Source organism: Wolffia australiana, chromosome 11, assembly GCF_029677425.1.
Source record: "Wolffia australiana isolate 7733 chromosome 11, ASM2967742v1".
Taxonomy (NCBI): domain Eukaryota; kingdom Viridiplantae; phylum Streptophyta; class Magnoliopsida; order Alismatales; family Araceae; genus Wolffia; species Wolffia australiana.
Window position 1 is genome coordinate 17,320,349 of NC_135845.1, and position 23,773 is coordinate 17,344,121.

The window sequence follows — 23,773 nt, forward strand, 5'->3', positions numbered from 1 at the left end:
GGCCTAAAAGGGTGCCAATTATATTATTGTCATCTTATACTAACAAAGCCTTTTTGAATGGTATTTTTGTGTTTAAATGGAATAACCTTGTTTTATTCCTTTGATAGTGTAATCTCCTCCCGTTTGTTTTTCAAGAAGATGTAAGACGTGTTCTACTGAACTTTATGATTCTGATTAAGCACATCTTGTAGCCTTAACTTTCTCTTAGATTCAATGTCAAACATGCATATTAGAACAACAATTTAAATACAAATGATATATAAAAGAATATTCAACACCTATAAGAACAACATTTTGGGGCTCGCAGAGGGAAAGAGAAGGAGATAATGAGTTGAAGTAGGAAGATCATCGCCTCTGGAAGTTAAGGACCTTGATGGAGAAGGCAAAGATGGAAGCAAACATCAGGGTGAAGAGGACGACCATGATGGCAACCACTGGCAGGAAGTCATGCCGGAAGCCGAAAAACCTCTTCAGATAGTCCTTCACAATCTCATCGCCGCCGTCCAATATGTTATCGTAATCTCCAAACTGCGACGCCACAAGACCGTAGAGCGTCCACGCCACAGGGCATGCCCAGTAGTACCACCTCCACCAGATGGGAATTCTCTGCACATCCAGCCATATCTCTATTGGTGAGAAACTTCCAAAGAAAATATGAATCAAGTTGTAATGTGGAATAAGGTTTCTAGCATCTTACCGGTCGTGGGATGAGGAAGCCGGCGAAGATGTTCCAGATGGCATAGAAAGCGGCGGCGACAATGGCAGCGATGTCGCTGTTAGGCGTCATGGCCACGGCCATCATGCCGTAGTAGGTGAAGTAGAGGAAGGTGAAGAACATGAAGAATATGAACCAAAGGAATTTCGCCACTGTCCAGTGAAAGCCGATCATGCTGTAGACCAACAACCCATACGAGAGAGCTTGGAGCATGATGTGAGGGACCTCAATCAGCACCTGCACCGTAGATGACGGCATAGATCGTGAGAACCGTGACCGCGGCAAAAAAAAAAACTGTACCTTGCGATAAGAGGAGAATAATGCACCATAAGGATGGTTACGGGAACCCACCTGAGCGTACGCGTATGGAAGAGCGGAGTACATCCCAGCGGCCTTCTCCCTATAGAAGACGGTCCGCTCAACATCTACGATTGGCTGGACAGTTTGGGCGTTCTGAATTCCAATGAACAGGACTGCCGCATACATGGATCCCATGGCGTTGAAGAGATCCAATGCAGTATCCCTGCCAGAAAAGCCACAAGTTCCGTTAGATCCTGCCACAGTGGGGTGAGGAAAGGGTTATGAGTGTAGATCATCTTACTTCTTCTTCCCAAGGTCCCAAAAGACGGTTCCAAAGATGAGGGCGATGATGGTGGTGAAGAAGAGTCGAGTTGCGGTGTATGCGGGATTCCGCCAATAGGATTTATGCTGCTTCCAAAGGCAGGCTAAGCACTGTACCACGAAACTCTGGGAGAATTGGGTGGGGAAGAAGAGGTCCTTGGAGCCCGGGGTTGGCGTGCTCAGCTCGGTGATGAGGGCCTTGTTTCTCTTGTAGAGGTCTGAGTTTCGGTACACTTCAGTAAAGTTCATCCCCAGAATCTCCTCCTGTGCTGTGGTCGTCACCTCCAACATCCATGTTGCGGGGTTGTAGCTCTCCTTGATCTTTTTCACCCCTTCGATGCCCTGTTTCGTAGAGAAATCCATATGGATTACGCATCAGCTGTCCGCCCCTCGTCGGCAAAATAATTGGAGGAAAAGTTGTCTGCCTACGATACCTCAAAGTACTTGATCAGGTGGCAGGATTGGCGGCCCAGGGGTCCCACGTAGATCTCTTCTCCTCCGCGTTTCATTAGGAAGAGCTGTGATTGAGGAGAAAGATTTAAACCAGGTGAGGGGGATGATTCATTCCCAAGGTGATTAGGAGAAAAAATAAATAATATTCCCATGAGTCTGACCTCGTCAAAGGCTTCAAAGATATCGATGCTGGGTTGATGAATGGTGCAAACTACTGTCCTGCCTGTATCTACAGTGTTTCTTACCGTCCTCATCACGATGGCCGCGGCCCTCGCATCGAGCCCGGAAGTTGGCTCATCCATGAAGATGATTGAGGGGTTGGCGACAAGCTCGACGGCGATGGTAAGCCGCTTCCTCTGCTCCGTTGAGAGCCCAGTCACGCCGGGCAGCCCCACGAGAGAGCCCCTCAGCGAGTTCAGCTCCACAAGCTCCATGACCTCCTCCACGAACGCCTGGACATAGATGAACTTCCCCGTCAGCCATTTACTGAAGAATTGGATCAGGTATTTTGGGCAAGAAGAGAATACGTGACCTTTCTCTGCTTCTCGTCGACCTCACCGGGGAGCCGGAGCCAGGCAGAGTAGAGGAGGGACTCGTAGACGGTGACGTGGGGGGAGTGGATGTCGTTCTGCTCGCAGTAGCCGGAGATTCTAGCAAAGGTTTCCTGGTTTTTGGGGTAGCCCGAGATGCGGATGTCTCCTTCAATGTAGCCCCCAGTTTTCCTCCCGGCGAGCACGTCCATAAGCGTTGTTTTCCCTGCGCCGCTCACCCCCATCAGTGCCGTCAGAACCCCGGGCCTGAACGCGCCGCTCACACCCTTCAGCAGCAGCAGCCTATCTTCTGTTACGCCTCTATCTTTCATCTCCTGCACCCCGAAGTTTTCATCAGCCTCTCCCAAAGGAAATCCAAGAATGAAGGGGGGAGAGAGAGAGAGAGAGAGAAATAGACTTAGTTCTCACCTGCGGCATGTCGACCGAGTACTTGACATTGTCGAAGGTCAGCGAGAGAGGAGTGAAGGGCAACACCATGCCCTTCTTCTTGCTTCCTTCTTTCCTGATCTCGACGCTTCCGTCTGTGGTAGTGCACCAAATTTCAGTCTCACAAAAAGAGAAAAGAAGAAGAAGAAGCTGAAGTAATAGAAATCCTAGAAGTTGTAGTCGGGAAACTGACTTCCAATCATGTCGCTAGATCCGTCCATAAGTTCATGCTTTTCTCCGGTCCTGTTGGCTTCCTTTTCCTTGAGAGCCTCCTCGGAGACAGTGGCCTGGCCCTTCCCCACCGCTATATTGGGACAAAAAAGAAAGATTAGAGGCTTGGTTTCCCTAGAAAATTTTGGTACAGAAGAAAAAAGCTTGGCTTTTGAGAAAAAACTCACGTCCAAGCCATTCAAGGAAGAGAACAAAGAGAACGTTGAAGAGAATAACGTATCCAAACATTGCTCCCACGCCGATCCAGTACCAATTTTTATCAACAAATATTCCTCGAATTCTAAGGAACTGCTGGCCCAAAGGCATCATCGACGAATCCACAACCTACATCGAAGATAAATCCCCATTCAGAAAAAGAGATACCCTGTCCGCCACCTCGTCAAATCCACGACAAAGAAAAACCCTCCGTACCTTGTTCCAGCTGTTGCCCAGGAACTCATTCACGGCGATAGCGTTCTGGGCGTACATCAAAGGCGACGACCAGTAACCCCAGATCCAAAACTTCTTGATTTTCTCTGCAGTAGGAGCAAAACTTCTTAAAACTCAAGCTCTCAAAATGAGAAAACCATAAATATTTCAGAATGTCTAACGTACCTCTGGAAATGAGGAAGCCTCCGAGTACCAGGAATACGAGCTGGGCAAAGGCGCCGAAGGTATCCGCAACGACCATGTCCCTGCCTACGGCGGCGAGCAGCCGGAAGAGCCCAGACGCCACCTGACTTATCAGAACAAGGATCGAGTATTGCCGGAACATCCTGCGGGAGGAGCGAGAGCAAGAGTAGGACCAATCCAAAGGTCAATTTTTCGTCGGAGGAGGTCCTTGGTATGTTTGATGTCACAATTCTCACCTGATGACGCTGGGGTCGAAGCCAATGACATAGTAGGTCATGGCGATCCAGACGGCGCACTCAATGAAGGAGATGGGGATCTTGAGGATCCAAGTCGGCAGTGCGTAGGCCCATGGTGGGTAGAAGAGGAGGTCTCGCTGTTTGTAGAAGATGGGGAGCTTGGCGATGCTCATGGCGAGTTCCGCGAAGCCGTTGAACAGATGGGTGACCAGGCCCAGGAACATGGCACCCAGGAAGACGGTTCCGTCCTCCAAATTGTTCCTGGGCATCTTCGTGCGGAGGAAGACGGTCATGGCAATCAGCCCAAGAATAAAGAGCTGGGCGACCTTGAAAATGTAGACAAAGGAGTTGCGCTTCATGAGCAGCCACTCCCTGTCAATGCATGCTCGAAGAAGCTCTCTCTTGCTGACCCCAAACTTTGATGTAGTCAATGCTGCGGGGTGATTTTGACTGCGGTCAAAAGGCGTGCTGAGCTCCTCCTCTATCTTGCGGCCAACGTGGAAGGACTTGAAGGCCTCAGAGAACTCGTTGACGGGGATGAAGCTGTAGGGTTGGTTCTTGCGCACCCAGTACTGTTGCTGATCCTTCCTCGAGGTCACCTATTTAGAAAGCCAAAGCTTGGTGAGCGCTGTAAAGGCCTTCGTACCCGGCTAGTGGTCGAAAGAAACAATAATCGGCTTACCTCTTGTAGAAAATCGGCGACGCCCTTTCTCTCCGGGCACTTGAAGCCCATGGACTCGAAGAACTCGAGCACATTCTCGCGGGGTCCTTGGTAGACTATCTGGCCGTCGGAGATGAGGAGGATGTCGTCGAAGAGGTCGTACGTCTCGGGCGCCGGCTGGAGCAATGCGATGAGCGCCGTGCCGCCGAGAATGTGCACTGACTGGCGCAGCGAGTTTACAATCTGGTAGGTTGTCGAGCTGTCCAGACCCGTCGAGATCTCGTCCATGAACAGTGCCTTAGCCGGCCCAACAAGCATCTCCCCCGTCGTCACCCGCTTCTTCTGTCCACCAGAGATACCACGAATCATCGAGTCCCCAACCATGGTGTCCGCGCATATATCCAGCCCCAGGATCTGAGCACAGAAACAAAACCAAATCGATCAGGCGAAACTCGTTTGCTGCAAAGTCCCTCTGACCCCCAGTCCGATCTTTACCTTCAAGATGTAGTCCGTCACGACGCTCTCCTGTCCTTCCACGGCTATGGCCTGCCCATCGGGAAACAATCAATAATAAGTAGAAGTTTAAGAGAAGAGGAGGAAGAGACAAACACGAAGAGAGAGAGAGAGAGAGAGGAGTCTGCTCCTTTACCTTCATGTACACATCAACGTCGGGGTCCGGCTTGATGTTGGCCTCCTTCTCTCTCCGTGACAGCTCCGTCAGCATCTCTGCGAAGAAGAAGCGTGGAGAAGGAGAGAGATTAGATCAGGAGCAAAGGATGCTTGAGCCAAGATCGGCCTCCTCGGATCGTTGACCTACCGTAACGGGTGCCCACTCCCTGGCATCTCGCGGAGAAGGCCAGCGTCTCTCTGACAGTCATCTCCCCGATGTGGACGTCGTGCTGGCTGATGTAAGCCGATGTCCTCTGCGGAACAAACTCGTCCATCCTGTGCCCGTTGTAGGTCATGTTCCCCGAAACCTGTTATAATTTCCAAAACAGAGCCCGTAATGAAGAAAGTTTAGAGCTCGCTCGCTATTCAAATCTGTTTCAGTGATCTGGTGTGTTCGTTTGTTCGTTCGTTTGGGGGCAGACCTTGAGGCCCTTGTCGAGCTTTCCTGCGAGAGCTAGCAGGAGCGTCGTCTTCCCGGCTCCCGGCGGGCCCAGCAGCAGCGTCATCCTGCACGCAGACGAAGTGAGGACGAAGACGACTAGAGTCGATGGCGAACCAGGGAAGGATCGATTCACCGAACCTGCATGGCCTGATTATTCCACTGACGTCGCGGAGGATCGAGATGAGTCTCTTCCCGCTTGGCACGAGGCCGACGGAGCTCAAGAGCCACTGAGTCAAGAAAACAGGAGGGGTAAGTTTCTCGAATTCTGATTAAGAGAGATAGCGTGGCAGAAGGCCGTGGCTGTGTACGAACCATAGCCTTGTTGGAGAAGTAGTTAAGGAGAGTGGGCACCCCCCGGTCGCCGACGAAGGCCTCCGCGTCGATGTTGAGGTGCTCGAACCGAACCTCGATGGTGGGGTTATCGATCCCGACTCTGGCATCGACAGCAGTAGGGTGAGAACCAGAGATACATACAGATAGAGTAGAAGAGAGAGAGAGAGAGAGAGAGAGATCAGTCGGTGATCAAGAATTCCTAACCTTTCCATGCGGTTGCGAAGCTTGAGGAGGAACTTCTCGTTGTCCTCTTCAGCGTTCCTGACGAGTTTCTCAAGCAGGTTCTTCCTCTCCTCGATACCCAAGCCTTGGATGTCCACCTCCTGGATCTCGCCTTTGTCGCCGGTCATGATCCCCTTCCTCAGCCGGTCGTAGGTGGGCAACTTCTCGAGCGCCGCCCATTTCAGCGCCTCCTCGTCGTCCTCCTCTCGGCTCGATCTTCCGAACACGTCGTTTTTGCTCGGCGCGCGCCACGCCGACACGCTCCGCCTCACGCTGTCCCGGAGGCTCCCGGCTCGGTAAGCCGATACCTCCATCTCTGATCAACGCTACTCTACGTCTTCTCCTCGCTCAGTCCTTCAATCAATCAACACCCACTGAGGGAGAAATCCAAACTTGTATTATGCAGCCTCGTTCCTCGTTTCGTCTCCTGAAGGCGCGAGTGGTTGTCTTCCTCGGCTTGGGTTTTGAGGGAGGAGACTAGCGGATGGTTTGAGAGGTATCGGTGGCGCGCTGTGGGGGCATTTATATTCGAGACCGTCGGCCAGCGCACCTCCTTCCTCGAGAGCGAAGGAGCGAGAGTAGGCCCTCCTTCGATGGCGACGACCTTGACCATCTTCTCCACTCCAATGCCGCTCATGGTCACCAGATCCACGCGGGCCTGTTGTTTTTGACTACGGCGTAGAACTTTTGACTATCCCAGAGGAAGGACCCTTTCTCGGCGAAAAAATATCTTTGAGGCTTGGCGAGCACCGCCATGACCGTCCGATGATAGAGGCCGACCCGTCTTCGCCATCGATTCGCCGAAGCTTCTTCGCTTGCCATCGAGGTCGCTTTCTTCCTTGGCCGAGACTGGCGGCGCTGTCTTTGGACGTTTTAGCACACGATTTCGAGGCGGGCTTGTTCGATTCCATCGGTCTTTTGAGGCGCGGTCTCATCCGCGTTCATCAGCCAAGTCGAGGGGGGGTCAAAGAAGGCGTTCGTTCCCGTTCCGCATTAATTTTGGGGTTACATGATGTCTACTTCTCTTGTATTATCGTTGATTGTTCTTTAGCGTTTCTGCGTGTCGTGAAAGGTGAATGGATTCCGTAGTCTGTATCGAGATGTCAAACGATTCTTCGGTCAACCCGCAGAGACGATCATTCATCTCTGATGACCCAGTCCGTATGATTATCCAGGTAGACGATTAAGCCACGTTGTGTCCGCTTGTTCGTCCGCCTTGATTTTTAACAACGTCCAGCCAACTCTGTTTTGGCTCGTGGGTGAACGATGGCGATGTTGGCCACCTGGGTATCGATTGGGATGTCATATAATGGCATACCAAGCGTGTGAGGACACTTCATGAAAGTAAAATTAGCCTTACTCAAGCTTTTGCGTCCCTTCCCTTCCTTCAGGACCTTGACCCCCTCGAGAGTAGCCTTTGCAGAAGCTTTTGATTCCCTCCAATGAATACAGTTTCCTCGTTCTATCTTTGATTTCATTGCTTTCTTCGCGTTGACCGTCCCCCGAAATCTAGAAGAAAGGGTTTGCTGGAACTAGAGGTGGATGCCGGATGACGATTTCGTCATCAGTCTATTTTCGTCATCCGGTTTCGTTCGGTTCAATTGACGGATGACTGAACGGTCCTCTATTCGTCATTTGTCATCGTCATCCGTGACGAATGACGGACGACGAAAGTTATGGACAAATGACGAAAACGACGGATGACAATATAAAATATCAATGTATAATTTTTACCTTAATTCTTTACATGCTTCTATGAGGAGAGAGAAATCGCTAATTTTTTAGACGGGATTTTCTTCCAGACGGGAATGGCGGGCAAACGCCGGCGTGGACGGCAGTGCCGGCGGCGGCGGCGAGGCGAGGCGAGGCGGAAAGTGAAGGTGAAGCGGCGGCGGCGGCGCATGTCGACGAAGGCGGATGGTCCACCTCAAAGCGGATTTTCGTTGATTGAAAATTTCTCTTTTGGCACAGCGTTGATTGATAAACAGTTTCATCCCTAAATTCGCCTGATGTTTTTCCGCCATGCTCCAGCCACATAATCGTACATTTTTCCTCTGCCAAGCAGCATCGCCCGACGGCCAATGGAGTCTCTGAGCCTCCGGTGAACAACGGAAGGTGGAATAAGTTGAACAACGGAAGGTGGAATAAGGTGGAATAAGTTCTATATTCTCGCTAAAATATGAACATTCTCTTGTCATGTGAAGCTGAATAAATAGGCACATCGGGATTCAATGGAGTCTCTGAGATTGAAATGTTTATAATCTGCAACCTGATTCAGAGGGGAGAGGAAGAGATGCGATGATCGCGGGGAGGAGGAGAGATGCTTTGGGAGGGAGAGAAGGGACAAACGGAGAGAGGGAGATGGGCGAGATACGGAGAGGCGAGATACGAATGACGGAACGGAGGAATGACGAAAACCTGCAGATGACGGAACGGAAACGAACGACGAAAATGACGGAAATTTTTGTGATAGACGGATACCGGAAAGGAATTCCGTTCCGATATGTTCCGTCCGTTCATTTTCGTCATTCCTTTCCGTCCTCCAGCCCTAGCTGGAACGGTTCCAGATTGTCGTACAAATTATCAACTGACTGAAGTGTAGAACGGTAAGTGACTCAGACAATTCTTGATAAAAGGGTAACTATATATTTTAGGACCTTGAATCTTTCCTTAAATCAGTCAAATCCGGTGGGTAGAATTTTTGCGGATTTTATATTAGCTCTTAGTTAATTTTTAAGACTCCGCCGATTGAGACTTGTACTTTCAATTGATATCATCATCCTAATCAGATCTGATAATCATGGAGTGCATGGACTAAAATCTAAATTGAGGCACTTAAGGGTTTCATGGATGTTTCTAATATTTAATGAAGCATAATGATATTATTAGGATAAATCACGTAAAGTGTGGATAGGGCAGCGTTCTAGAGTTACTTAATTTGTAAGGTCATCTTTAGTTTTCATCTGCTTCATGATGTTCCTCATCATTGATCTCATATTTCACCATGGTTGACCTGAAATAAATGGTAAAATGATGGATAAATACGTTGAGCTGATAATCATCATGATAGTACATTAGTCGACACCTAGACGAGCAAATATTTTCAGGCATTATCTAAATCAAATTGTGATCAAATACATCAATCGGTTGAGAACTATCAAAATGCATTCCTCTCTTCAATGGGAATTTAAATGACTTCAAAATTACATATTCATATCCATATATCGGATACATCCCCTAACTCGAGTCTCTAAAAACGCTTATTGATCAAATCTAGTGATCAATGAACAGCGTTTAGGAAAAATTACATAAAAGCCTGAATTGGAATCATTCATTTATTTGCATTTAGTTAGTTATCAATTAAAAATATGGATCATCGATGGATATTCAAAGAAATTATTTAAGTATTGGATGAGCCATAATTTAGGTTGAAATGTCATTTCAAGGGCCTGATTTTTGCATTAATGTTCATTTAAAATAACTTTAATTCAAGGAAAATATTTGGGAAACAATACATAATAAACCTGATTTTTATCAATTGATATATTACAAGCTAATAAGTTATCAAGTAAAAATACGGATGATCAATGGAGGTTTAAAAGATGTAATATCAAGAATTGGGCATAAAAATTAGTGAACCAGAATTTAGGTTAAAATCTCATCTAGGCTACATTTTATGCAAAAATATTTAAATATTTTATTGGTACATGGCAAATAACCATTGAACCCATAGGAGGAAGGTAATTAAAAAGTATTTCTTTTTTTAGAAATATTTTTATTTTTTAGAAGTAATCCCATATATCTTTGATTTTATAATTCTATGTGTATTAACTTCAATCAAAACGAGATAATTATATTTAAAATAATTTAAAATTGATAAAAATATGTATTATATATTAAAACACTTTATCTTAAGTTTCGAGAGTTTTTGATATTTTCTAAGCATCAACTTCCATGAAATGTATTAGAAATAGTAAAATTAATTAAAAATAAATCCTTGTTTATTTTAATTAGATTCTACTGATTTCATATTATTTTAATGTTTTGGGAAATTTTTGGAGTAAAAAATGAATTTTCTGCTTTGGTGGTGGCAGGCAGTACAGGTGAGTGGTAACTGGGCAAAAGTATTTGGCGGCCTAGATGTGCAGTCAATGGCTGTTCTGATGGCTGGAATACTGGTTTACTATTGCTTTGGGTGTGGTTGACTTAATTGACTAAGTATTGGCTAAGTTGACCCACTCAGATCGGTTGTTTGGCTGATCTTGGATGGTAATTTAGGATGGCAACCATGTCAGCTGGTGGCTCACGATGATGCATGTTGGCCAAGTGGGTATTTCCCGTGTTCAGCGTAGTGAATTATGGTATCATAAATTAACTATAACTTGGGTCACAGGAAAATATTTTAGATCTGGCTTGCCACGTTAGGAAAGTTTGACATCTAAGATATTCTCAAGAATTATTGTTTAGATAAGACAGTAAGTAAGTTCTAATGAAAAGGATAGGCAATACTTCCCTCAAGGGTCAAGTGGTAATTTTTCCTCTAAAAATATTGTTCAAACTTTAACTCTCTCCCCTACTCTTATAGAAAAATAATGGATCATATAAATACAACGAACTGGGTGCCAACAACAATTTGAGAAGTAAATAATATGACATACAAAGAGAGTAAAAAAAACTGTCCTATATACCCAAGCCTGTTGATTTAATTCTAGGGTTTTAAAGAACTAGGATGACTTGATCTCTAACCTGGATCCACATAGCTTCTAACCAGATTTGAAAACAGATTTTCCAAATTAATTTTATGTTAGTTCCACATTTCTTGCCTTTATTTGACCCATAATTTAAAAAGCGTTAAATGGGCTTAAAAAATGAGCTTATTGTGTATTGGGACTCTTCTCAGTTGTAGATCATATCTTGGACCTTTCTTTTTCTCTCATTTGCATTAGGTAATTGCCATTTAATTCAGTTAAGTCATGTGTTTCAAATACTTCTCAAAACTATGTGATAAAATACACATGGCCCTAAGGATTCAATGGGGGTTAGTCTAAAAAATTAGTAAACTAAAATAAGTTAGGAAAAAATAAATAATATGTTTTCTCGTTTTAACCTGAAATGGTCAATTATGCATGTAAAACCTAAAAATAAATGCCAAAATTAACTATTAAAGTGACACATTCAAATGTATGCAAGTATTTTATCATTTTGAAGGTTATATCATGTCTATAATATGGTATTAGTATACATATTTCTTAATATGTGATGAATAAATTCCACTCCACCAATCGGTTCACATATTATACAAATTTTCTAACTTTCATGAATTTAACATGATTATGACAGTGAATATAGCCTTAACAAGATAAGTAAAAAATAATGATTAGTAAAAAAAGAAATTTCAAGAGCTTGAAGGCGGGGCCAGGCACAAGCGTAGGTAGCACACAGCAAGCAAAACCATGATATGTACGCGCATGTAAGAAAAGTATTTTTCTTTTATACACAGTTGTTATATGCTTATGAAATTTATATACTGTTGATTGATTTTAACTATTTCGATATGGGATTAACATAATTGGAACTTTCATAAAAATGTGCGTGAGGCCAGGGAAAATATAAAAAGTGCTAAGCAAGCCCACGGGTAGCCATGTGAAAGAATCATACAGGGAAGGTGAATTTTGGACTTTGCGCTTGCCCAGCCCGAAACCTGTGTTAGAAAAGGTTTTCCTTACGGCCAAACATTTAAATATTGACCGTCGATCTTCTCTAAGAAGATAGAAGAGTCAGATTCAATTTTCGGATTTTAATATCTCTTTATCTCTATTATAGGGGACAAATCAGCAGTGGACACTTGGACTAATGAAGATTGGCTAGCTAGATATAAAACTGACGCAGATACTGTTGACAGGGTCAAATACTAACAAAACTTAAGAGGGTCTATAATTGAAATTTAAGGTCATCTCTTCTTACCCCTTTCTGCCATCGATGATTGGGGAGAACATTTCAGCAATGAGAAGATGAATCTCCACCCAACCACCATCAGAAAATGACCAAGAGTGGTCCAATATCGACCAGGAAAGTCCTTGGAGCATTTCTGACCTATAAAACCCAATTTTCCTACGAAGAACGGGTCTTTCTCACCGATTTTGAGCTTGACTCTTGAAATATATATGGAGGAAGGTTCTCTTTAATATTTTTTTATTTTCCTCTTTGAATCTCTCAGTCCAAGGTGGTGGCAGCCTGGGACCTGAAGAGAGACAATGGGAGGCTGATAATAGAGAAGAGAACTGAAGGCAAATGGGAATTATATGACAAATTATATGACCCCTGACAGTCATAAGAGATAAACATATAGAAACAGGGTAGGAATTTAGCATAAAAAATTATAAATCTCTCTTTGATGCATTTCACCAAACGGTTAGTCTGCACCTTTGTTCCAAAGTGATTTTACTCATTTGTTGCATTATTAATTCAATAAAAATATCATAAAAATATCTAGCGCCCATAAACCATCACCTATTCTATTCTACTAGTTTTCTAGTTATAAGTAACTAAAAATAACCCAAGTACTGCGAGATAAATTTAAGATACTTACTATCTCACTTGGGCGTTCCTACAAAGATCTTGAATGCGCTCCCAATTAGTTCGTCTTTTATCTTCATTTTTCCTTCTTTGATATAATCATTTGTCTCTCTAAGTACATATTTATATTCTACTGATTCCTCTTTAGAGATATCTTCCCTCTATAATAGTAATAATACAATTTCTTATTAGTATTGTCGTATTAGTATCTCTGGCCCTTTCTTCAAACTCCTTAACTGATTTTACCTCTAAGAGCCAAGACCTGTGGAGACGACCTCATTCTCTACTATACATATTTGAGTAAGATTGAAAGTTAATAAATATAAGTTGACTGCCGCCAAATTATAAACAACGACATACAAACTAGCATAATTTTACTCTATCATAAAGCACATTTTTATTGGATCAATTTGACGTTATCATCAGTCAATAAAAATTTACCATGAAGAAAAAATCAAAAATAAATTGATTGCTATGTATTTATAGAAATTAAAAAGTTTGAATATTTCAATATAATATTATACTTTTACATATAAATAATGCTTCCAGGAAAACTTTGAACTTTCTCATCCAATATTCAAGAATACTTGTCAAACCTCCAATTCAAGTTGGAATAATCCATCATATAACCACATTAAATACAGCAAGCTGTTAGATCAAATATATCTAATGCACTAGGCTTCCAACTGTAAGTTGGGAGCGGCAATCCAACATGAAATACAAAGTGAGGGGAGATGAGGTTAAATAGGAGTGCCCTCATTCTCAAATCTTTAGGATTCAATTCCATAAAAATATAATTACAAAAATATTAAACATAATTTTCATCTTAGAAAATTAATATTCATATGAAAATACATTTGAATGAAGAATTAACTTATTTACTCATATGATCCTAGAATACCAATAGATCCACACAAAATAAGAATATCACTATTTAAATAGATTTAATCATTTTAGGTTTCATAGCATCTAAATATTATTATTTTTACTGCAGATAAATATGAAACTTTTAGGATGTAACTTACTGATTTGGATATCATTGGACACCCTACTAGATGAGTATAAATATGGAATTAATAGTTGATAAATGTTTTGATGTATAATTTTCTATTATGAGGGATCATTTTTTGTAATTAAATATGAAGCATAAGATATCATTAACAATGGTTCAATATTAAGATCCAAGTGATATGAAAGATCTCAAGAGTTTCAATTGGATTATATGTCAAAATAATTCGAGAATTTAGTTGACAAATGAATGTAACATATGGCCTATGTCTGGCCAATACTTTTAAACTCCAGTGTACAATCAAGTAGGAAAACGTTTCAAGGTAGCATTAGCACATATTACTATAAAACATAGCTGCATTTTTTCCCCATTTATAGGAAAATTTCAGACCAAAAGTTTTGGAAATATATGTGTCTTGCAAGTCAATCTCACATTCCACATCTCATTTAAACTTTATTAATATCATATATTCATTATAATGCCTTTATGATGTTTATATTTGAAGTTTATGAATAAATGTAATGGCTTTGTATATTATGATGATATAATAATATGGTGATCACTAGCCGACAAACATGCATTCTAAACATTCTGCTTTCGAGGATACTCAGGAAGGACATCAAAATATTCTGATAGAACAAAATTGTATGGTTCCCATCATATGATGAGTATGGCCGATCTCATAGTCATTATTTTGGAGACATTGCTGATAGTGGGTGCTCTTCGGAGAAAGAGTTCACTGAATTTATCTGTATGAGTCCCTGAATGGTATTAGACATAGCATCGATTATATTGATTTATGTCACATTTTTATAAGCAGTCCTTGCCGCTTAGACAACAAAGACACCTTATGGATGGATAGTTATATTTTGACTATAACATGTGAGTCTCTAATCATGGTTTTCCTAACCACCCTAGCTCAGATGTAGCAATTCAAAGAATTTGGGTTAGATAAGTTGTTTGAAGGCTCTGATTAATAAAAAAATATTTATAACGTATTTCCTTCCTTAGAATGAGGTATCTAAGGCTTGAATCCACTAGGAGCAGGTAATGAGAGAGTAAATTATAATTAAAATATATTTTTAAATATTTTTTGGATTTTAACTTTTTTCTAGAGAGAAAATCAACTAAATGATGGAAAACTAGTCAAAACTATTTTAAAGAAATGAAATAAATAATTGTGTTGTTTCGAATAAGTTCTAATAATTTATTTTGATTTTTACGATTTTGTTTTGTTTCTTTTAGGGAAAGAAATAAACTTTCAAGAAAAATAGGACCATAAGCCGCACTTCCCGCGGTGAAATTGTGGTAGAAATTAGTAGCAAACGAAAAATGTTGTAAATTTGTTACATCAGCAATTTTTTAGGGCCATTTGATGCGTTAGAAAGCTTGAAGTCTAATAATTTATTATGATTTTTTATTATTTATTTTTGGGCAAGAAATAAACTTTTAGGACAAATAAAACCATAGGCTGCACTTCCCAGTGATGAAATTGTGTCAGAAATGAGTGGTGGATGAAAAATGTTGTAACTTTTGTTACATCAGCAATCTTTTGCGCCGTTTGATGTGTTGTTAAGCTTGAAGTCTAGGATATCCTCTGGAATATTTACCTAGAAAAAATGGTACGAAAAATCCAAATCAAACATTCAGGAGATCACATGAACATTGTTATCACTTCCCAAAGAGAGACTAAACGGGAAGGAAATTGGATTCCTCACAACAGAGTTTGGGGGAAGAAGAGGAGATTTAGTGCAATGAGTGCATATGTCTAGTGGGATGACATTTGAACCACTAGAAGAGGCACAAGTGAGGAACAAAGAAATCATGGGTTCAATATGTGCAAATGTAATGTTTTTGGTTTTTCAGATCCATCTCTGATTCAATATTCCACTGTGGAATGGAGTATAGGTTGTGTCGATCAAAGCCCTGAAATTTCCAACAAAATCTCTAGGGATGTACCTAGAATACCAAGGTTTAACTAAGTTTAACTAGGTCTAAGCGTCCTAGTTTATCAATATATATTTTTTGACATCCTTTCAAACTGAAAAAGTCAAACCCAGAAAAATGTTTAAGTAATTTATAAAAGAGAAAGTTTCAAAACCTGATTTTTCCCTCTTAGGTATCTAAGATGAAGCAAATTCAGAATGATAATTTATTATGGTTGCATGTATTTTTTTCTACAATATGTTGGAAGGTTTACATGTGACTGGGTTTGTAAGAAACCTTTAGAGCGATGTTCCATGACTTTAGTTTAATTTAGGCCCTAATGATAATCAAATATTTTTTCAATACTTAATATATTGCATGGACCTAGGGAAGGAAGATAAGAGTTGTCTCTACATATATTGGTGCTTCAATTAATATCTCGAACTTTGCAATTATGAGGATTGAGATGGGATAAAAACATTCAGGCCTATTGACTATACAGAGGGAATTATGTGCATTTATTTATTTTTTGAAATAATATGAAAGGATAAGAAAATAAGAATAAATGTCTGGATGTATGGATTGGGTATATACCCTCCATGAACTGATAATTACACTCACCATATGACTTGGTGGATTTATTTTTAACTTTAATACTGTCTACCATGTTATATATGAGAAGTATAAGGAAGGGCCAGTCGATTACTTTAAGGTGAAGTTGCAGATATCTAAAATATTATTTGGATGTGGGGATTATTTTCAAGGGAAGAGCTTACTTTTTTATAGTCAAGTTTAGTGATGTCGATTTTGGTTTTGTACGAGCTATGATGGGCTGTATTTGCAGTATTTGGTAACGTTATAAACTAGAAGTTTACACCTTGTTCTACTGTCTCACAAGTCACAACTTAGAACTGCGGCACTTAGTACGTAAAAATTATATTAAAACAGATGCGGCCTTGCGATTGAAGGGATTTTCATTTAACGGTGTGAAATTTGTATACTAGACAGTGCTCAAAATACTGTTTCCTTGAGAAATAATCAAATGTTTTAGTTTTTCCGATATGATGACGGATATACATGCATTCGGTACTAATGACATTCTCAGCGATAATTTTTTTCCCCACAAATTAAGAGTGGATTAAGGGTACTCTGTTATCTTTTTTGTGAATGATATCATGCCGCAAAAAAGGTTGTCATTGACAGTCATAAAGATCAAATGAAAGCATAAAGAAGAAAGAGAGTTGACGCCCATTTGTTCCTTAGCATCAGCTATTGCACTCCTAGTGAGGACCAATAAGGTCCTTAATCCAAGGGGCTTAGACCCATGTTTTTTGACAAGCCTGACGGCAGCTGCAAGAAATATATCACATGGTGTCCCCCAAAATATGAGAAATGACATGTATGCAAAAAGATTCCATTCATTTATCATTAACTTAGGAAATCTGTTCAATAAGATTGCAGGTGAATCATGAATCAGGTATGTAGACCAGCCTATAGATATAAATTCCTACGGAAAAAAGCTGCTCACAAACCATAAAAACAGAAATGAACAGATAACCGGATCGACCACAATTCAACGGCTGAGAGAGAAGACGAGACAGGCGATGAGCAAAACCTCGACAGATGAATTGAATTGAACAAAGAACAGACGGCCAATGGCAGTACATGGATGTTCTTCAGCAGCTTATTCGGAAAAAAACCAATCGAAACAAATCAACAGAGACCAAACGGAAGCGCCCAAAATTTCCAAGCCGTCCTCCACTCCAATACTTGTTATTCCCTACCTAGCGAAGCCCGCCGCAGCCCGAGTCAAGAAGACGAAGAAGACGTCGACAGCGGCACAGCGCTCTACGGCTCCTGCGAAGAGGACGAGCGAGTCCCCGAGGCGTCCGCCGCGGGGGCGTCGTCCGCCTTGAGGGCCGCGCCGTTGGCCGTCTCCTCTTCTGCCGCCGTCAGCAGCGGCTTCTTCTCCGGCTCGTCGGCGGCAGCCTTGTCGGTCTTCTCACGGCTGAGCTCCTCCTTGGCCAGCGGCGAGAACTGCGAGTCCAGCGACCTCGCCGCCCCGAACCAGGCCAGGACGATCACCAGCAGAATCCCTCCCAGGTACGGCGTGGAGTTCGCCAGCGACCCGAAGGACAAGATCATAAACTGCTGGATCAGCGCGCCTCCGGACTTGCCCAACGGGTTGCACACCACGTCAATCGCCGCCTTCCCCTTCACCTGCGGAGAAGGTGGTTCGTTCGATCAACGCGCGAAGAAAACTCAAAAAACGGGCCGGGGGAGAAGGGGGAGGAGAAGGGGGAGCGGGGGGAGAAGGGGGAGAGAGCGAGAGGCAGACCTTGGTCTCCTCGTCGAGCGGGATGTAAGCCATCTCCTTGCAGGGATCAAACAGGCTGTACTTGGCGCTCTTGCTGAAGATGTTCTGCAGCGCGCCGATGTAGACCGCCGCGAGGAGCGGGGTCAGGCCGAGGGTGCCGAGCAGCGGGGTCAGCGGCTCGCTGAAGAGGATGAGGGAGAAGAAGCCGACGCCGGTGAGGAACAGCACGGTGGGCGTGATCATCGCCGCCACCCCCCACCCGTACTTGCTCAGAATCACCCTGCTCAGCAACATCATCGTGAACGTCGCCACGCCCGTCGCCGTGGAGAAGTCTCCCATGAACGCCGAGTACTCGTTCGGGCTTGGGAACTGGACAAGATAGCGCAGCATAACCCGCCGTTAAGAAGATGATAGCGTAACACGTCGTCGAGAAGAGGAGGGGGCAAGCTGGTAGAGGTACCTGGGCCTTGAGCTTGGACTTCCAGGTGACCTCCACGAGGTTGATACTGATGCCGTAGGCGACGACCAGGGTGGCCAGGTCTCTAACGTAACGCGACGAGAGCAAGAACTTCATGCTCTCCTTCATCCCCAGCTTGGGCTTCTCCTGAAAAAACCCAGAAAAAAACACCGTTACGGTCTTACAGAAGAGGAAGGGAGGAGCGGTGGCGAAGAAAAGAGGGAGCGGGGGGAGACAGACCTTCTTCTTCTTGCGCTCGCCTCGCGGGATAGATGGGTCGTTGACGACGAACTTGTTGACGGACCAGTAGATGCCGCAGATGATGAGGCCGAGGAGGACGACGATGCTCATCATCCCCTTGAGCGAGACGGCCCATCCGTCCACTCCCGGGCCCAAATTCTGTCGCAGGTTAGAAAAGTACTTGACCGTGCGCCCAGAGAAGATGAGCGCGACGTTCGCGCCCAGCCCGAACAGCGGATAGAACTGCTTCGCCTCGTCCACCGTTGTGATCTGCGTCGCCAATAATTTCACTTTCAAAAAGTAACCAACTTGGAAAGAAAACATACAAGGTCGCTTTCAAATTCAAACCATGCTCGAAATAGAGTATTGACATGTTGGCACAATGACACTTGCTCACCATACAAAAATTAATTGACATAAAATCATTGCACGTAAAATATTAACGCTCGGTCGCCGCAGAATTCTAGCCACCCGCACCCGCCACGATCTCGATCAGAAAACTTTTCTTCGTCGTCGAATTATCGGTAAACCATCCGGATAATACGAGAGATTATACAAGAGCCACGCAGTTTCAGGCGTCTCGTAAAAATCAGAAATTTGGAAGAAACAAAAAAACTTCCCGTAAGAAATCGAATTACGCTCGAACACATGGTGTGCAAAACGTCGGTCACCTGATTGGCGAAACCCCAGAAGAGGACGGAGATGACGACGCTTCCCCAGAGCTCGGCCATGACGTAGAACAGGCAGTAACTCCAAATCCGCAGGATGGCCACCGGGCCGAGGAAACGGGGGCCGAGGGCGTTGAGGAGCTGATCCGCCAGCGCCGTGGGGTGGATGGCGTCCCTGAGCGGGTACATGAGGAAGGCGAACGCCCCGAAGAAGGCGATGAACGGCAGGATGATGCTGTAGAAGAGCGCGTCCCTGGACATCACGTTGGAGAGCTTGGTGTAGAGGAGCATGAAGCCGATGGCCATGGGCAGGTTCACCCACGTCTTCAGAAAGGGGATAATCTCCGCGCTGCTGCCCTTGGCGGTGACGACGAGCACGTCCTTGGTGTCCCGCAGAATCGTGTAGTTGAACAGGATGCAGAAGAACATGAGCCCCAGCGGGATAATCTTCTTCAGCGTCAGCACCTCCACGCCGAGGAACTTCTGAGGCTCCGCCGCGCCGCCGCCGCCGCCGGCCGGCACGGCGACGCCGGCCGCGCAGGTCTGCAGGTGGCCGTCGCGCCGCTCCCTCCGGCGGAATCCCTCGCGGATGTAGCCGTCGATGGGGGAGAGGAACCGGCTCTGCTTCTCGGCGGAGCACCGGAGGGGCTGCAGCGGGGGGAGCGCCGCCGCGGTCCGGGCGCTAATCGGGGCTTTGAGCGACTGGAAGCGGAGGAGGCCGTGGACGCCCCGCCTCGACGCGGCGGCGGAGAGGGGGGAGTAGACCCCCACGGTGCGCGCGGCGGCGGATTCCATGGCGATAAGCCCTCCTCCCCGGCGGCCCTCCGACGGGGGATAACGTGCGATTCGCGAGAGGAACGAGGAAAGCGGTGAGGTGCCAGCGGCGGCGCTGAGCCGAGAGATAACCCGATTTTATAGAGATCTGAGGGCTCTGCTCGCTGGAACCGGCTAAAGCCCCCCCCCTTCTGCGCGAACCTTTTTACCGCCGCGACCGGGCCGGAGCCCGCACCCGAACCGCCCGGCCGCAACGGTCAGCGGCGAGATATTTTCCGAAATCTGCGGACCCCGCGGTGCACTTACCCCCTCCCCTACTCCCCCCCCAGGGCCGACGAGGGCCGCCCCCTCCCCACCGTCACCCCCTTCCACGGGGACCCGCCCCCCCCCCCCCCCCCAACATCAAAGATACCTCCAAAAGCCCGCTCCCCCTTGCGTGCAAGTCACGTGCGCTACCGCCAGGTCACCCCCGGTCAGATATTTTCTTCTTCTTCTCCTCTCGTCGACCGAGCCAGTGGGTCGAGTCGGGCGCACAGGGGATGCGCGCCAGCCGTTCGACGAATGACCCAGGAGGTGTTCCTATGGAACAGGGCCATACGTGGGTGCGGCCGCGGCGAGGCCGCCGCCCGCACCTACGGGGAGATGCGGCGGCTGGGGTTGCGCCCCGACGGGCACACGCTCCCGTTTCTGCTCCGGTCCTTGACCCGCCAGCCGGCCGCGCGGCTCGGACCGGGTCTCCACGCGCAGGCGATCAAGTTCGGGCTCGCCTCCGACGCCCACGCCGAGGGCGCGCTGATCCGCGCCTACTGCCTCTCCGGCCGAGTCGCCGCGGCCAGAGCCGTCTTCGACCGCAGCCGTAGCCCTGACCTGGTCATGTGGAATTCCATCATCGCCGGGTACAACCGCGCCCGCCAATTCGCGCAGGCCTGCGAGCTTCTTGAGAAGATGAGCCTGCCGCCGAGCCGAGTCACCTTCCTCCTGGCCCTGTCCGCCTGCCGGGGTCACCTCAAACGGCTCGCCGTCGGGCAAAGCCTCCACCGCCGGATGGAGCTGGCGCGGCTCGTGCCGGGGGATCTGGCCCTGGAGAACGCCCTCATTGCCATGTACGCCGAGTGCGGGGACTCGGCCGCCGCGCTGAAAGTGTTCGACGGCATGGCGGTGCGGGACGTGATCTCCTGGACCTCCGCCATCAAGGCCCTGGCCGACGACGGGCAGCTCGACCGAGCCCGGTCCCTGTTCGAGGAAACGCCTGAGAGAGACCTCGTCTGCTGGACCGCCATGATCGATGGCTACGTGAAGGGGAGCAGGTTCAAGGAGGCGCTGGCGCTTTTCTGCCGCATGCAGACCGCGGGTGTCAGGCCGGACGCGTTCGCCGTGGCCGGCGCGCTCACGGCGTGCGCCCATCTCGGCGCGCTGGAGGCGGGGGAATGGGTCCGGGTCTTCGTCGCCCGGACTCGGATCCGCACCGACGTCGCCGTCGCCAACGCGCTCGTCGACATGTACTCCAAGTGCGGCGCCATCGACAAGGCTTGGGAGGTATTTGCTGGGATGGACCGGCGGGACGAGCGCAGCTGGGCGGCGATGATCACGGGGCTGGCGGTGAACGGCTGCGGCGAGGAGGCGCTCGACCTGTTCGACGAAATGCTCCGCCGGGGGGATAAGCCTGACGGCGTGATCATTCTCGGCGCTCTGCAGGCCTGCGCGCACGCTGGGCTGGTCGAGCGAGGGAGGCGGCTCTTCTCCGAGATGCGCCTCTCCCACGGGGTGGCGCCGGAGATGGCGCACTACGGCTGCCTGGTGGACATGCTCGGGCGGGCGGGGCTCCTCCGAGAAGCCCTGGAGGTCCTGGAATCCATGCCCATGGAGCCCAACTCCGTCGTGCTCGGGGCTCTCCTCGGCGCCTGCCGCCTGCACAGCGATACGGAGATGGCGGAGACGGCGGCTGCCTGGCTGCGCGAGCTGGAGCCCCGCGGCCCGGCGGCGGACGCGCTGCTGCTGGCGAGCGCGTACGGGAGCTGCGGGCAGTGGGAGCAGGTGCGGAGGGTGAAGCAAAGGGCAATGGAAGAGAGCGTGAGGAAGACGCCCGGCTGCAGCCTGATCGAGGTGGAGGGCGAGGTTCGCGAGTTCGTCGCCGGGGACGCGACCCATCCGAGGTGCGCAGAGATCGTCTCGATGGCCGCGGAGATGGGCCGGCAGCTGCCCATGGCTGCAGGCTAGCCGACCTGAGCCGCACAAGCAGCCAAGCTCCGATGATCTTTCTCAGTTCTCCTTCGCCGAGCTCGTCCTTCTTTAGAGCTCGTCCTTCTTTCTCAGTTTCCTTCAAAGGTGGAGGAGATCGAAGAGGACGAAGAAGAGAGCCAACTTTCCAGCAAGCAGACAGTGCAACGCATGGGAGACAGAACGTTGTTGGAATAGCACTGCACAGCAGCCGTTTACCTGCGAAGTCAGTTTCGGTAACACCGTCCAACCAGGTCCCAAGGTGCTCCTGCGGCAGAGTCAATTTTGGACAAACCTTCGCACCGACCTGTGCTTCAGATGTTTAAAAGATAATGCCCGGAGAAGAGACAGTTGACCGGGCTAAAGTCAATGATACTGATGCTTCTCTAGGAGGAGTGAACGTAAAAAATTGGAGTAAAGAATTTTGTACATTCAATACTTTAGAGAAGTGTCACACAAATTATTTTTTGAACTCTGGTTTTTTTAAAAATCCGGTTCTGGGTGGGGCCTCCATTTTTATGGATATTTTGAATTTGTTTCAAGTTAGTTGATTGATGGTTACACCTTCACTAATTGGGATGCTAGAAATCTGTTTTCCCCTCCATCCTGTCTCCGCTATAAATTACACTTTGGGGAAGAGGAAAGAGGGGGGGCTCAGATTAACTCACATGGGTATGAAATGAAGGTGCCCTCCTTTATTTATCTTCTCCAATGAAGACTTTACAAAAGTCTTGTCCATGAACTGTGCTTATGACCTTAAGCACATGAATCAATCTAGTTAATAACTTCAATTGTCCATTAATATTTATTGGGCCAACATTATTATTTAATTATATAACATATTGATTATTTAATGCATGATTGATTTAATTCAACCAATTGGTTAAGATGTCTTGTGAGGTTTCAAGCTAAGCCTCGTACCCTATGAGATATAAAGGAATATCTTAACTTTCTCATGGAACCTTTACCAACATTAGTTATCGTGTATGTATAATACATCATATGCACAATACTGCAAACTAAATTTGGGTATGGTTGATTGTCAAACCTTCATCAGTCATTTTAGTTGGTAACATCGTCAAAGAAACCTTTCTTCGATATTTCAACTATGCTAGCAAGGGATTTCACTGCATCATCTTCTTTGAGTCAATCTGATCTAATATTACGAGCAGATTATATCATCTTTACGTAACAATCAACTTCGTGGGCTACATAGTGCATCCAATTTAGGATGGTTTTGAATCCCATGATTAGATATTTGAAGGTCATAGACAAAACACAATTATCCTTTCACAAGGTGCATTAAGAGTCTCAAGTATTATGACCATTTACACAATCGTGACATGAACAAACTGATTGATGTTAGTGATAAACCACAATTTTGGTTAAATAAGTTATTGTAAGGCTCTCATTTATG

The 23,773-nt window shown here is 46.2% G+C and overlaps 3 protein-coding genes and 1 long non-coding RNA gene across 4 annotated transcripts; 2 read left to right on the plus strand and 2 right to left on the minus strand.

Moving 5' to 3' along the window:
• Positions 1-229: 229 nt before the first annotated feature.
• LOC144709167 (pleiotropic drug resistance protein TUR2) lies at positions 230-6,673 on the minus strand. Its single transcript, XM_078582599.1, has 21 exons — positions 6,155-6,673; positions 5,930-6,050; positions 5,756-5,844; positions 5,598-5,682; positions 5,324-5,483; positions 5,156-5,232; positions 5,002-5,052; positions 4,528-4,920; positions 3,846-4,444; positions 3,592-3,752; positions 3,409-3,512; positions 3,165-3,321; positions 2,960-3,070; positions 2,749-2,861; positions 2,322-2,654; positions 1,951-2,241; positions 1,771-1,854; positions 1,317-1,678; positions 1,067-1,238; positions 698-952; positions 230-606 (listed from the first exon to the last, which is right to left on the minus strand). The coding sequence occupies exons 1-21, from the start codon at positions 6,484-6,486 to the stop codon at positions 346-348; spliced, it is 4,311 nt and encodes a 1,436-aa protein (XP_078438725.1). The 5' UTR covers positions 6,487-6,673; the 3' UTR covers positions 230-345.
• An 849-nt stretch (positions 6,674-7,522) lies between these two features.
• LOC144709168 (uncharacterized) lies at positions 7,523-8,195 on the plus strand. The gene is made up of 2 exons (XR_013582968.1): positions 7,523-7,893; positions 7,975-8,195. It is a non-coding gene; the product is annotated as an uncharacterized LOC144709168 (long non-coding RNA).
• A 9,095-nt stretch (positions 8,196-17,290) lies between these two features.
• NTT1 (nucleotide transporter 1) lies at positions 17,291-20,270 on the minus strand. Its single transcript, XM_078582764.1, has 5 exons — positions 19,369-20,270; positions 18,698-18,967; positions 18,461-18,604; positions 18,022-18,369; positions 17,291-17,903 (listed from the first exon to the last, which is right to left on the minus strand). Exons 1-5 carry the CDS (start codon positions 20,158-20,160, stop codon positions 17,532-17,534), a joined length of 1,926 nt encoding a protein of 641 aa, XP_078438890.1. The 5' UTR covers positions 20,161-20,270; the 3' UTR covers positions 17,291-17,531.
• A 319-nt stretch (positions 20,271-20,589) lies between these two features.
• On the plus strand, positions 20,590-22,828 carry LOC144709272 (putative pentatricopeptide repeat-containing protein At3g15930). Its single transcript, XM_078582765.1, has one exon. It carries the CDS (start codon positions 20,701-20,703, stop codon positions 22,354-22,356), a length of 1,656 nt encoding a protein of 551 aa, XP_078438891.1. The 5' UTR covers positions 20,590-20,700; the 3' UTR covers positions 22,357-22,828.
• The last annotated feature ends 945 nt before the right edge of the window (positions 22,829-23,773 follow it).

What these genes read in the sequence shown, in the direction of transcription:
- NTT1 (XM_078582764.1), bottom strand. Translation starts at nt 20,160, where the DNA reads ATGGAATCCGCCGCCGCGCGCACCGTGGGGGTCTACTCCCCCCTCTCC. An exon ending in TCTGGGGTTTCGCCAATCAG is followed by an intron (nt 18,968 to 19,368) that starts GTGACCGACGTT and finishes TTGGCGACGCAG; the next exon opens with ATCACAACGGTGGACGAGGC. An exon ending in GCGAGCGCAAGAAGAAGAAG is followed by an intron (nt 18,605 to 18,697) that starts GTCTGTCTCCCC and finishes GGGTTTTTTCAG; the next exon opens with GAGAAGCCCAAGCTGGGGAT.
- LOC144709272 (XM_078582765.1), top strand. Translation starts at nt 20,701, where the DNA reads ATGACCCAGGAGGTGTTCCTATGGAACAGGGCCATACGTGGGTGCGGC.
- LOC144709167 (XM_078582599.1), bottom strand. Translation starts at nt 6,486, where the DNA reads ATGGAGGTATCGGCTTACCGAGCCGGGAGCCTCCGGGACAGCGTGAGG. An exon ending in ACTTCTCCAACAAGGCTATG is followed by an intron (nt 5,845 to 5,929) that starts GTTCGTACACAG and finishes TTCTTGACTCAG; the next exon opens with TGGCTCTTGAGCTCCGTCGG. An exon ending in TGACGGACTACATCTTGAAG is followed by an intron (nt 4,921 to 5,001) that starts GTAAAGATCGGA and finishes TTCTGTGCTCAG; the next exon opens with ATCCTGGGGCTGGATATATG.